Here is a 12,474-nt window from a genome sequence, read left to right on the forward strand (position 1 = left end):
GAGAGAGAGAGACCTGCAGCACTGCTTCACTGCTTGTGAAGCTGCCCTCCCCCATAGCCAGGCACTGGGGTTTGAAGCCGGGTGCTCTCACATGATGAGTTCACTCTGCCGGCTCAGCACTACCTCATTCCTGGAGTCTCTTCTCTTATTGGCATCACCTGTCACAGAAATAATAAATGGCAGAATCAAAGTTTGCGCTTAAATACTCTAAAAATTTCAAGAAACCATTATTTTGGAAAGAGTTTTCTTTAAGGATACTCATCAGTTTGTGTGAAGTCATATAAATCTTTTAATTATGTGAGTGAAATCCAGAGGAGATAAACAAAGTTTCATTCTGGGTCATTTCTCTAAGCCACACTTCTAGAGAAAAAGGAAAGACTAGAAAAGCCGGGTGGGAAAAAAAAAAGTATCGAGGTGTGTTTTCCTTCTGCAATTTCATGAAGCACATTGTTAAACCCCATGAAGCCGGAAGGGTATATTCAAGTGCACTAAGGTGAAAATTTTCATTTATTATCCATATGGCTTTTTTCTCGGTTAGAAATGAGAGCATGCCTTTCCCTCCCTCTGGATTTAAGAGATCATTTTTTTTATAAGTTGTGCTTGAGTTGGAGAAATATAAGTGGACGCCGTCCTTAGATTTTTCTCTGGGGACTCCTGCAGCAGGAGCAGAAAACAGCACTTTTGGGCATGTGCTCCCTGGCACTGCTTCTCAATGCCTCTCCTCCCCTGCCCAAAGCCCTTCTCTCCTTCGTCTTCTTCCTGTTCAGCTGTTGTTCACCTCTTACCTCTAGATGTCTGTCCCTCAGTTACCATTTTATTAGGGGAAGAACAGGGCTGGAAAGAGAAGTTTATATAGAAGAGAGATATTAAGTGGTCACGAAATAGCAGATAAGAAACTTGGAAGCTGAAGGGGATGGGAAGTAGTGCACCAAGTCAAGCACACCTACTAAGAAGTGCTAGGACCATGCAAGGGTCCCAGTTAGAGCCCCCGGCTCCCCACCCGCAGAAGGTCACGTCACAAGCTGAGAAGCAGGTCTGCAGTTGTCTGTGTTTCTCTCTCCATCTCTATTTTCCCCTTTCCTCTCAATTTTTCTCTGTCCTATCATATTAAAATAATGGCGTTTTAGCCCCTAGTCCCCCACCTGCAGGTGAAGCAAGTCTACAGGTGTCTCTCTTTCTCTCTCTCTCTCTCTCTCTGCCCATACCATCTCGATGTCTGGCTGTTTCTAACCAATAAATAAAGGTAATTTTGGGGGGGAAAAAAGGCCTCCAGGAGCAATGGATTCATAAGTGCCAGCACTGAACCCCAGCAATAACCCTGGAGGCAAAAACAAACAAAACAAGGCAAACAACTTGGAACCTGACACATGGAAAAGCCACCTTGTGATCAGAGCCACCAGTCTGATTCCCTCCTGAAGGGCCATATTGTACTCGGATGGAGGCACAGCACTGTGGAGTGTGGCGGGTCTGGTTTTGACAACAGTCCTGGTAGTTGGGGTTAGAAGGTGCGAGTGACTGGCTGGAGCTTGCTTGCAATAAGGAGAAAGACTAAAGTAATTTGGTTCTGCATATATTCTGAGAGATAAGACAGAATTTGGGGGGGTGGGGATGGGGGGAGAAGCATTTAAAATGGGGGAGTCAGGCGGTAGCGCAGTGGGATAAGTGCACCTGGCGCAAAGTGCAAGGACCGGCATTAAGGATCCCGGTTCGAGCCCCCGGCTCCCCACCTGCGGGGGAGTCGCTTCACAGTCGGTGAAGCAGATCTGCAGGTGTCTGTCTTTCTTTCCCCCTCTCTGTCTTCCCCTCTTCTCTCCATTTCTCTCTGTCCTATCCAACAAGGACAACAATAAGAACAACTACAATAATAAAACAACAAGGGCAACAAAAGGGAATAAATAAATAAATATTTAAAAAATTAGACCATGACAGGTGAACTTGATGCTAGTCCAGAAAGTGGAAGAACACTGAAGAAGTTGATTGTTGAGAACAGACAGGGGCTGGGTGGTGGCACACCTGGTTAAACACACATGTTACAGTGCACAAGGACCCCAGTTCAAGCCCCCCAACCCCCACTTGCAGGGGAAAATCCTTGTGAGTGGTGAAGTAGTGCTGCAGGTGTCTCTTAGTCTCTCTCCTCTATCTCTCCTTTCCCTGTGAATTTCTGACGGTTTCTATTCAATGAAGATAATAAAAAATACATTTAAGAAAGAGAACAGGCAGTACGTCAGGATAGATTGAGATAGAAGCAGGAGTGGTCAAAAAAAAACCCTTATTTTTAACCAGAGTTTGGAGGGGGAGGAGTCTACTCTACAGATGGGGACTTGAGAATTCTTAGCAAAACTGAGCTATTTAATCTCTGAGCCTCAGTGTCCTTACTTAGGTAGGAACTGTGGACACCAAGGGAAGGAACACATGGGAGTAGGTGTGTTTTTTCTAGTTATATTGAAATTCAATCATTTTTACATGTACACTAAACTCAACAAAGGCTAATATGTACTATAATTCAGTAGATATTCTGTAGAAAAATATTACAAACACTCATTTCAATTTTCATTATCTATGATGTGCGATAGTATTTATAACCTATAAAATAACTTTTTGTCCAAGCAAATATTGTGTCTTTTTTTCTGCTTTTGTCTGACTGATAGGTGATTCAAGTGTTTGGATTCTGCTTACATTTTAGATCACAATAAAGTAGAGTTTAGCTATATTCTTTTAATCATAGCAATTAATATTGTATTCATGATATTCCACATAAGAAGCTAGAGCTGGGGAGTCGGGCTGTAGCGCAGCGGGTTAAGCGCAGGTGGCGCAAAGCACAAGGACCGGCATAAGGATCCCGGTTTGAACCCCGGCTCCCCACCTGCAGGGGAGTCGCTTCATAGGCGGTGAAGCAGGTCTGCAGGTGTCTGTCTTTCTCTCCCCCTCTCTGTCTTCCCCTCCTCTCTCCGTTTCTCTCTGTCCTATCCAACAACGATGACAACAACAATAATAACTACAACAATAAAACAACAAGGGCAACAAAAGGGAATAAATAAATAAATAAATAAAATAAAATAAAAAGTCTTTAAAAAAAAAAGAAGCTAGAGCTGTTAAAATATGTGACATGTTTAAAGATTAGGTGGGGTGGGGAAGGTGGGCTGTTAAGCACACATATTACCAAGCTCAAGGACCAGGGTTCAAGTCCCTGCTCCCCTCTTTGTGAGTAGTGAAGCATGTATACATGTGTCTCTCTCTCCCTCTTTATTTTTCCATTTTTTAATTTAAAATATTTTAATTATCTATTTATTTATTGTACAGAGATAGCCAGAAATTGAGAAGGAAGGGGGTGATAGGGAGAGACAGAGAGACGCCTGCAGCCCTGCTTCAGGACTCACAAAGCTTTCCCCCTGCATGTGGGGTCCGGGGGCTCAAACCCAGGTCCTTGTGCACTGTGGCATGTGCACTAAACCAGGTGCACTACCGCCTGGTTCGTCTCCCTCTTGATATCTCCCCATCCTCTCTCAATTTCTCTCTGTTCTAATGAATAAAAATTAGAGAGAAAAAAAAAGGAGGAAAAACTGGAGTGGTGGATTTGTAGTTCCTGTGCTCCAGCAACAATCCTGGTAATAATAATAATAATAATAACAATAATAAGGCGTGGGTAGGTAGATGAAATGTATCTATACTGAAAATTATTTTGTGGGCAGTAGTATTTTTTTCCTTACCATACTGTTTCACTCAGACACCAACATTGACTTTTACCGTGGAAAATGAATCTGCCAGCCATACTAGGAAAGGTGCTGACCATTGAAAGTCCTGATGGGAATTAGCTCAAAGCTTGCTGCGTAATTCTGCTTCACCAGAGCCTGACTAGGGAGCAGGGCAGGCCTTGGATAAAGACAGTAGGGACTATACTAGGAGAAAAAAAGATGAAAAGATGATGGAATTGATTGGGGGTGACATGTCTAGTAAAGAGAAGAGACAAAGCAACTAGGACAACATATAAAGATGGAATACACAGCAGGCTTAGGAAAGAAATTATGAAATTGTTAAAGGGAAAGGGGGAAAGGCATCTGCCCCACCCCGTCCTGAGGATTTGTTGTGCATTTTTCCATAGCAAAGAACTGAAGGGAGAGCATCATTATTAGGTAAAATAAACTTTATTTAAAAAACGTTCACATGTTAGGGGAAGAGAGAGGGAGTGAGGGAGGGAGAGAGAGAGAGGGGGAGAGAGAGAGAGAGAGAGAGAGATTGAATAGACTTTCATTGTGGTGGTAATCCTAAAAGAGAGCAAGCCTCCAAAGGTTAAGCCTTTTTTATTATTATCTTATAATTTATAAAAAGGAAACAATGACAAAAACCATAGAATAAGAGGGGTACAACTCCACACAATTCCTGCCACTAGAACTCCGTATCCTACCCCCACCCCCCATAGCTTTTCTAGTCTTTATCCCATCTGGGAGTATGGAACCAGGGTTATTATGGGGTAAAAGTTGCTTCCCCTCTGAACATGGGTGTTGACAGGTCGATCCATACTCCCAGCCTGTCTCTCTTTTCCTAGTGGGGCAGTGTTCTGGGGACATAGAGCTCCAGGACATATTAGTGGTGTTGTTTGCCCAGGGAAGTCCGGTTGGCATCATGGTAGTATCTGGAACCTGGTGGCTGAAAAAAGACTTAACATATAAAGCCAAACAAATTGTTGACTAATCATGAACCTAAAGGCTGGAAGAGTTTTCAGTTGGGGGGGGGGGTTTCTCTGTTTTTTAGACAGTTAGTAGTCCTATTATAGTTATATTCCAAAAAGCCCATGACTAAACTAGTTTTGTTGTTGTTGTTGTTATTTGTTTGTTTGTTTGTTTCCCAAGCCTGACATCTGATATGCAGGTGGATCCAAGTTATTGTCTGGGGAGATGATGTCATGACTGGAAAAAAAGGACCAGAAAGTTGGATCAGGGAAGAGAGTAGCTCCCAAATATGGGGAAGGTGTATAAATATTGTTGACTGTAAATCCCATTGATTTGATGTGACCTGGGGCCCATATTCAGCTTAGGAGCCTATGTGTGACCTCTGCATCCCTGTAGATCTGAGCTCACATTTGATGATCATGAAGAGGTTAAGCCTTTTAAACCCAAAGCCCTGTGTACACCTTCCAAGCCACTTCTGTAACCACTCCTATTTCTGGATAGTAACTTCTCCATCAACAAAATTAATTCCTAGGGAGGAAGAAACTTAGCACTTTCTTAGTGTAAAACTAAGGAACCTTTAGGAAAGTCATTGGATAGCATGAGAAGGGGGTTAAAGCTAGGAGTCATGATCAAAACTGGGAGGCGGGTGTGCTGCTCAGCTGTGATTTGCTGTGGATTGTTACAGCCCCCTTGAACAGGAAGTTTTGATGTTACTGAGAGGCATTTCTGTTTTGTCTGGCTTTGTTTCTTGTTGCTGTTGCTTTGTTTTCTGTCAGTGTCCATCCCTGTCTTCATCTACAAGTAGTTCTCACACCTGCTAAAATTTGAGCACCGTGGAACTAGGGTGTAAGGAGAGAAAGTGTGAGAGGTAAATATTAGGCCCAAAGAAAAGACTTAAGTCAAATTGCAGAATACATTTGGAGAAAAAATAATAATACAAGTAGATAATCCAGGAAAAACCTGGCAGAAGACCACAAAGAAGGAATGATGTACCAAGCAAAATGGTAGGGACAGGAGTCTAAAAGAATTTCTGGGAGTGGGCAGATAAGTACCAGATTGGAGGATGGTTGTGAGACGTGTGTAAGGGGCACCAAATGTGTTGGACCTGCAGAAAGTCCTCTTCTCCAGACTCAATACAAGAGGGGCTGGTCTTTAAAAGCTCTCCCCACCCAAATGGGAGAGTGTTGACTCTCAGTGTTGACTTTGCAAAACTAATGCTGAGTTGTCTGATCTGCTAGTGGCCATGGTGGAGTGCACCATGTGTTCAGTCAGGCTGAGTCCAGAAATCAAGGATAACATTCCTGTTCAGGGTATTTATTAAAGGCTCTAGAACACTTTTATTTTTTTAATTTCATTATTGGGGGATTAATGGATTCCTCAACAGTAAAATACAATAGTTTATATATGTGTAATACTTTCCAGTTTTCTACATAACAATCCAACCCCTACTAGGTCCTCTGCTATCATGTTCTAGGACATAATCCACCACCACCCCCAACCACAGACTCTTTTACTTTGGCGAAATACACCAATTCCAGTCCAGGTTCTGCTTAGTGTTTTCCCTTCTGATCTTGTTTTTCAACTTCTGTCTATGAGTGAGATCATTTCATAATCATCCTTTTGTTTATGACTTATCTCATTTAACAGGACTCCTTTAAACTCCACCCAAGATGGGGTGAAGAAGTAAAATTCACCATTTTTAATAACTGAGTAGTATTCCATTGTGTATATTATACCACAACTTACTCAGTCACTCATCTGTTATTGGACACATGGGTTGCTTCTATGTTTTGGCTATTACAAATTGTGCTGCTATGAACATAAGTATACACAAATCTTTTTGGATGGGTGTATTTGCTTCCTTTGGGTATATCCCCAGGAAAGGAATTGCAGGGTCTACTTCTAGCCTTCTGAGAGTGCTCTAGACTGCTCTGCACAGAGGTTGAACCAATTTACATTCCCACCATCAGTACAGGAGGGTTCCTTTGACCCCACAACCTCTCCAGCATTTGTTGCTGCTACCTTTTCTGATATATGGCATTCTCACAGGAGTGAAGTGGTATCTCATTGTTGTCTTTATTTGCATTTCTCTGACCATCAAGGACTTGGAGCATTTTTTTCATGTTTGTTGGCCGTTGGAACTCTTCTATGGTGAATATTCTGTTCCTATTCTCTTCCCATTTTTTGGACAATGTCGTTTGTTTTCTTGTTGCTGAATTTGGTGAGCTCTTTATCTATTTTGGTTATTAGCCTCTTGTCTGATGTATGTAAAGATCTTCTTCCATTCTGTAAAAGGTCTCTTTGTTTATATATTGATTTCTTTTGCTATGCAGAAGGTTTTCAATTTGATGTAGTCCCATTGATTTATTTTTGTTTTAGTCTTCTTTGTAATTGAATTCATATCATTGAAGATGCCTTCAAAATTTAGATGGAAAAGAGTTCTGCCAATATTTTCCTCTTAAGTACTTCATAGTTTCTGGTCTAACATCCAAGTCCTTGATCCATTTGGAATTAACTTTTGTAGCACACACTCTTGATATCAGAGGAGACAGAGATACACAGATGACTGGCCAGTACTGCTGGTTACTTTTCTCCTTGCCATTCTGTCTATTTTGCATTATAATAAGTCTAGTGATCTGTTTCATTTGAAGCTCCAACTTTTGGAGTTGAAAAGTCTCTAAGTGCAACACTAAGAGCATATTCTCATACATGTAACAGATGAGCAAGGCTCTCAGTCTTCACAAGCCTGTGCTCTTCATCTATCCCTTGTCCTGTCTTCTGAGTAACCGGAGATGTTTAATCGTTCTACAAATAAATATATAAATGCAATAGTAGGAGCACTCACTGTGTGTCTGCAGCAGAATATAACCTCCCCCGGTAAACCGCCCAAAGAAACTGTCCTTTCTACTTTGAAATCTGTAGTATAAAGGGGAGGGAATTATGGTGCCTACATGTCAGTTTTCCTTATTGGATGCAAATCTTTCCAATTAGAAGATAGAATTATGCATGTACAAACTATTGTATTCACTGTTGAATGTAAAACATAATCCCCCAATAAAGGGGGAAAAAAAACCCAAAAAACGAGGTATAGACCAGGGCCCATGAGATAGGGCATAAAAAAAAGAAAAAGAAAATGGAATTAGAGAAAATTTTTATTGGCTTAATAATGATCGACAAGACTGTAGGATAAGAGGGAGAGTTCCACATCCCATCTGCTCCTGCTGTATGCAGGGAAAGAAATGCTGAAGAAGTACTCAACACAGGTGGTAAGGCATTGTGAAAAATGTGTTGGCAGTTGATGCAAAGAAAATGCCAGCCCAGGGTGCAGAAGCCAAGCTTCTCTGTCCCTTTGGCCAGTGCCTCACTTTTACTCTTTCCTCTGTTAAGGTGTCAGACTTGCTTATTTCATAAGAGGGAAGCCAGAGTATCACTCTGACACATGGAACTTAGGGCTTCCTGCATGCAAATCTTTCTTTCTTTTTTTAAAATATTTAATTATTTATTCCCTTTTGTTGCCCTTGTTGTTTTATTGTTGTCATCATTGTTGTAGGACAGAGACAAATGGAGAGAGGAGAGGAAGACAGAGAGGGAGAGAGAAAGATAGATACCTGCAGACCTGCTTCACTGCCTGTAAGGCGACTCCTCTGCAGGTGGGGAGCCAAAGGCTCAAACCAGAATCCTTACCCTGGCCCTTGTGCTTGGCGCCATGTGTGCTTACTCTGCTGCGCTACAGCCTGACTCTCGCGAATCTTGCTTTCAACCACTGCATTTCATCTCCTGCCTCCCTCTCTCTCTCTCTTTCTCTCATTTCTATTTCTCTCTCTCTCTCTCTCTTTCTCTGTCCCTCGGTTTCAAGACTTAGTAATTCTTTAATTAGTAATCATTTTAGATGTTTTCATAGTTTAGTAAGAAACTACATAGAGCGATAATGAAATGTATGTCCTATAAATGACTTTTGCTATCCAGTAAAATGTTCCATGTGTCCAGTAGCAACATTTCTGTTATTCCCATAAAATTGTCTTCCCCTTGGGTCAGATGGTGACTAAATCAAAGCACATACATTACTAAAGGACCTGGGTTCAAGCTCTTGGTTGCCAGCTGCAGGCAGGAAGCTTCACAAGGGTTGTTGGGACAGTGATACAAATGTCTTTTTTCTTATTTCTCACTCTCTTTCTCTCTCACCATCTATTTAAAAATGGCTCTTGGGAGTCGAGCAGTAGCGCAGCTGATTAAGTGCACATGGTGCAAAGCGTAAGGACCAGCATAAGGATCCTGGATCGAGCCCCCGGCTCCCCACCTGCAGGGGAGTTGCTTCACAGGTGGTGAAGCAGGTCTGCAGGTGTCTTCCTCTCCCCATTTCTGTCTTCTCCTTCCTCTCTCCATTTCTCTCTGTCCTATCCAACAATGACAACATCAGTAACAACAACAATAATAACTATAACAACAATAAAAAAACAAGGGCAACAAAAGAGAAAATAAATATAAAAATATTTATTCATGAATATTTATGCTGTGTCAAGAGCCATTCTCAGCACCTTTCAATCTTACTGACCCCTCTTAGAACCTTTTGCATAATAATTCTCACTTTCCTGATGAGGAAGTTGAAGGTTGTTTAAGGTCATCTAAATAGTAAGTGGTAGAGCTAGGATATATAGTCAAATAAACTGGCATCAAGTTCATAATTAAGTTTTTTTATTATTCATTCTTGTTTGATGGGACAGAGAAAAATTGGGAGAGGACAGGAAGAGAGAGAGAGAACTACAGCTCTGATTCACAGCTCATAAAGCTTGCCTCCCTGCAGGTACAAATCAGAGGTTTGAACCCAGATCCTTTTGCTTAGTAACCTGAGAACTCAAACAGGTGCACCACTGCCCAGCCCCTTATGATGAAGTGTATACTAATTTGTTCTGAGTACCAGTCCCTGGCACATATAAATATAGATCATTTCCCCTGTCCTTGAGGAAGGACAAGCTCTGTTTTATCCTGTCTTAAAATATATCTTGGCCATTTTTACTTACATGCTTAGAACAGTGTAAAAACAGTATCTTGGAATAGTAATGTGTACTCAACAGGAAGTCATGATACCGGAGCTCTGTTTATCATCTGTCATCCAGTCTTAAGGTCTGCTGGTTGTTTCCACACTGTGTAACGGACCTTTATCTCTGTTGTTGCAGTACCGGCTATCAGTTTATTTACTATTCACCTGAAAACACAGCCAAAGCAAAAGAAGTTCTCAGCAACATCAATCAACTTCAACCTCTGATAGCAACCCACGCGGACCTGCTGCTTAATTCTGCAAGCCAGCACTCTCCAGACAGCTTGAAGAATTCTTTGACGATGCTTTCAGAAAAAGTAAGATCCAAATTATCACTCCAGTGGGGAACACAAAACCCCCCAAGTCCCCAGCGGGGCTGCTTTTCTGTATGTGCTATGGCTTCTAGCATCTGGAAATGTAAAGTAGGCGAGACTAAAGAAGTGAGCTTCAAAGTATTGCCACAGGATCAAAATGAATTGGCTTCATTCTCTTTTCCAATCTTAACCAAGTTGGTGGTTTTCGTGTTTTCTTGTTTTGCCCTAGTAAGAAATCAGACCTGTTATTGGTGGAGGTGTATTTCCTCTTCCTCTTGATGCCTTCCACTTTCTTTGGCTCAAGGTCTCCTGAAATAAATAAATTAGATTACAAAAAATTTAATGTCCTCTGGTGACCACCTAATCTGTATGCATTTGAAGCTTGGCGTTTAAATAGGGATGTTGCTTCTCACAAAAACGGTGTGGGCGAGATGATTCCTCTGCCTGGATTTGCTTCTGACATTATCTACTTGGAGAAGTTCCTGAAGTTTCTAAAAGCTTTAGATATCACTTCAAATGCTGTGGGATCTAATGCTTAATTCTTCCAAAGTTGGCTTGCTCTTACCTATACAGAGGGGTGGTCTGACAGTATCGTCTTGCTAACTAACCAGGATAGCGGAGTGATGTGGACAGGAGCAGGCGAAAGGCAAATGTCTGGGTGATGGTAGATGTAACAGCAGACAGGATGACATACACTATGCCATGCACTCATCCTTCAAATATGGTCTGTGCTCTTATTTTTATTATTATTGTTTGGCCTCCAGATTTATCTCTGAGGCTCAGTTCCAGCATTACGAATCCACTGTTCCTGGCAGCCTTTTTATTTCTTCCATTTTATTGGACAAGATAGAGAGAAATTAAGAGATAAGGGGGAGACAGAGAGGGAGAGAGGAAGATAGACACCTTCAGGCCTGCTTCACCATTAGCAAAGCTTCCTCCCTGCAGGTGTGGAGTGGGGGGGGGGGGGCTTGAACCCTGATCCTCATTGTGCAGTCCTTACATTTAGTAATGAGCACTTAACCAGGTGCATCACTTCCTGGCCCTCCAAATCTGTATTCTGAGGACATCTTATAACTTATTTGAGACTCTTTCAGTAAATATATTCGTGAAGAAACAAGGCCAGAGAAAGTTCTGTGGTATTATTACAGAGAAAAGTTCTGTGGTATTATTACAGAGAAAGTTCTGTAGTATTATTACAGAGAAAGTTCTGTGGTATTATTACAGAGAAAGTTCTGTAGTATTATTACAGAGAAAGTTCTGTGGTATTATTACAGAGAAAGTTCTGTAGTATTATTACAGAGAAAGTTCTGTGGTATTATTACAGAGAAAGTTCTGTGGTATTATTATAGAAGAAGATGGCAGAGTAGCTTTTTTTGCCCCCCAAGCAAAGACTGATAAAAGCCTGAATATGAACATGATGTAAACATGTATATATTCACTAATAAAAACAATTACTGAGGGAGTCGGGCTGTAGCGCAGCGGGTTAAGCGCAGGTGGCGCAAAGCACAAGGACCGGCATAAAGATCCCGGTTCGAACCCCGGCTCCCCACCTGCAGGGGAGTCGCTTCACAGGTGGTGAAGCAGGTCTGCAGGTGTCTTTCTCTCCCCCTCTCTGTCTTCCCCTCCTCTCTCCGTTTCTCTCTGTCCTATCCAACAATGACGACAACAACAATAATAACTACAATAATAAAAAACAACAAGGGCAACAAAAGGGATTAAATAAATAAAATAAAAAATATTAAAAAAAGAAAAATTGACTAAAAAAATAAAAAATAATAAAAAAGAAGCCTCACGTGATATATTTAAAAAAAAATTACTGAGTTTGATGCTTGAATGTATACATTGTCTAATATCTTTGTCCTGGTTTAAGAATTTTTAGATTCATTAAAACGTTAATGAATATTTCTCCGGAAAAGTCAAATGAATTATCTTACAAATTCAAAAGTGAGAAATCAACACCAAGAGAGAGCTCCAGTTAAAAATGCAATATCCAAGACCAGATAGTGGCTCACTTGGTGGGGGCATATGTTACCATGTACTGAGAACTGAGTGGCTAGAGACTACTCATGTGCAGTGGGAAGTCCCGAAAGCTGTGGGGCAGTGCTGCAGGAGTCTATCCTCTTCATCTCTCTTCCACTCCATCTCTATCCCTTACTCTCTGTCAAATAAATAAATCAATATAAAGGAAAATTTAAAAAGGCCACCAGAAATGATATCATTGTACATGCATAGAGCCCCAGGGATAACCCTGGTTTAAATCAAACAAACAAACAAAAAAGCCATCTGGGGCTAGATGGTACTGCACTTTGTTAAGCACACATTATTTTTTTTTTAGTTTTTAATTTATAAAAAGGAAACATTGACTAAACCATAGGATAAGAGGGGTACAACTTCACACAATTCCCATTACCAGAACTTTCCTATTCTTTAGCCCTCTGGGAATATGGACCCAAGGTCA

At 41.3% G+C, this 12,474-nt stretch overlaps 1 protein-coding gene across 7 annotated transcripts in view; it reads left to right on the plus strand.

Annotated features, from left to right (window-relative positions):
• Positions 1-12,474, plus strand: part of INPP4B (inositol polyphosphate-4-phosphatase type II B) — a 672,916-nt gene that overhangs the window by 294,166 nt on the left and 366,276 nt on the right. For all 7 annotated transcript variants that reach the window (XM_060179039.1, XM_060179034.1, XM_060179038.1 and 4 more), the window contains exon 14: positions 9,842-10,019. In XM_060179039.1, coding sequence (XP_060035022.1) covers positions 9,842-10,019 — 178 coding nt within the window. The remainder of the gene's footprint in view (positions 1-9,841; positions 10,020-12,474) is intronic.

Source organism: Erinaceus europaeus, chromosome 19 (assembly GCF_950295315.1).
Source record: "Erinaceus europaeus chromosome 19, mEriEur2.1, whole genome shotgun sequence".
NCBI lineage: Eukaryota > Metazoa > Chordata > Mammalia > Eulipotyphla > Erinaceidae > Erinaceus > Erinaceus europaeus.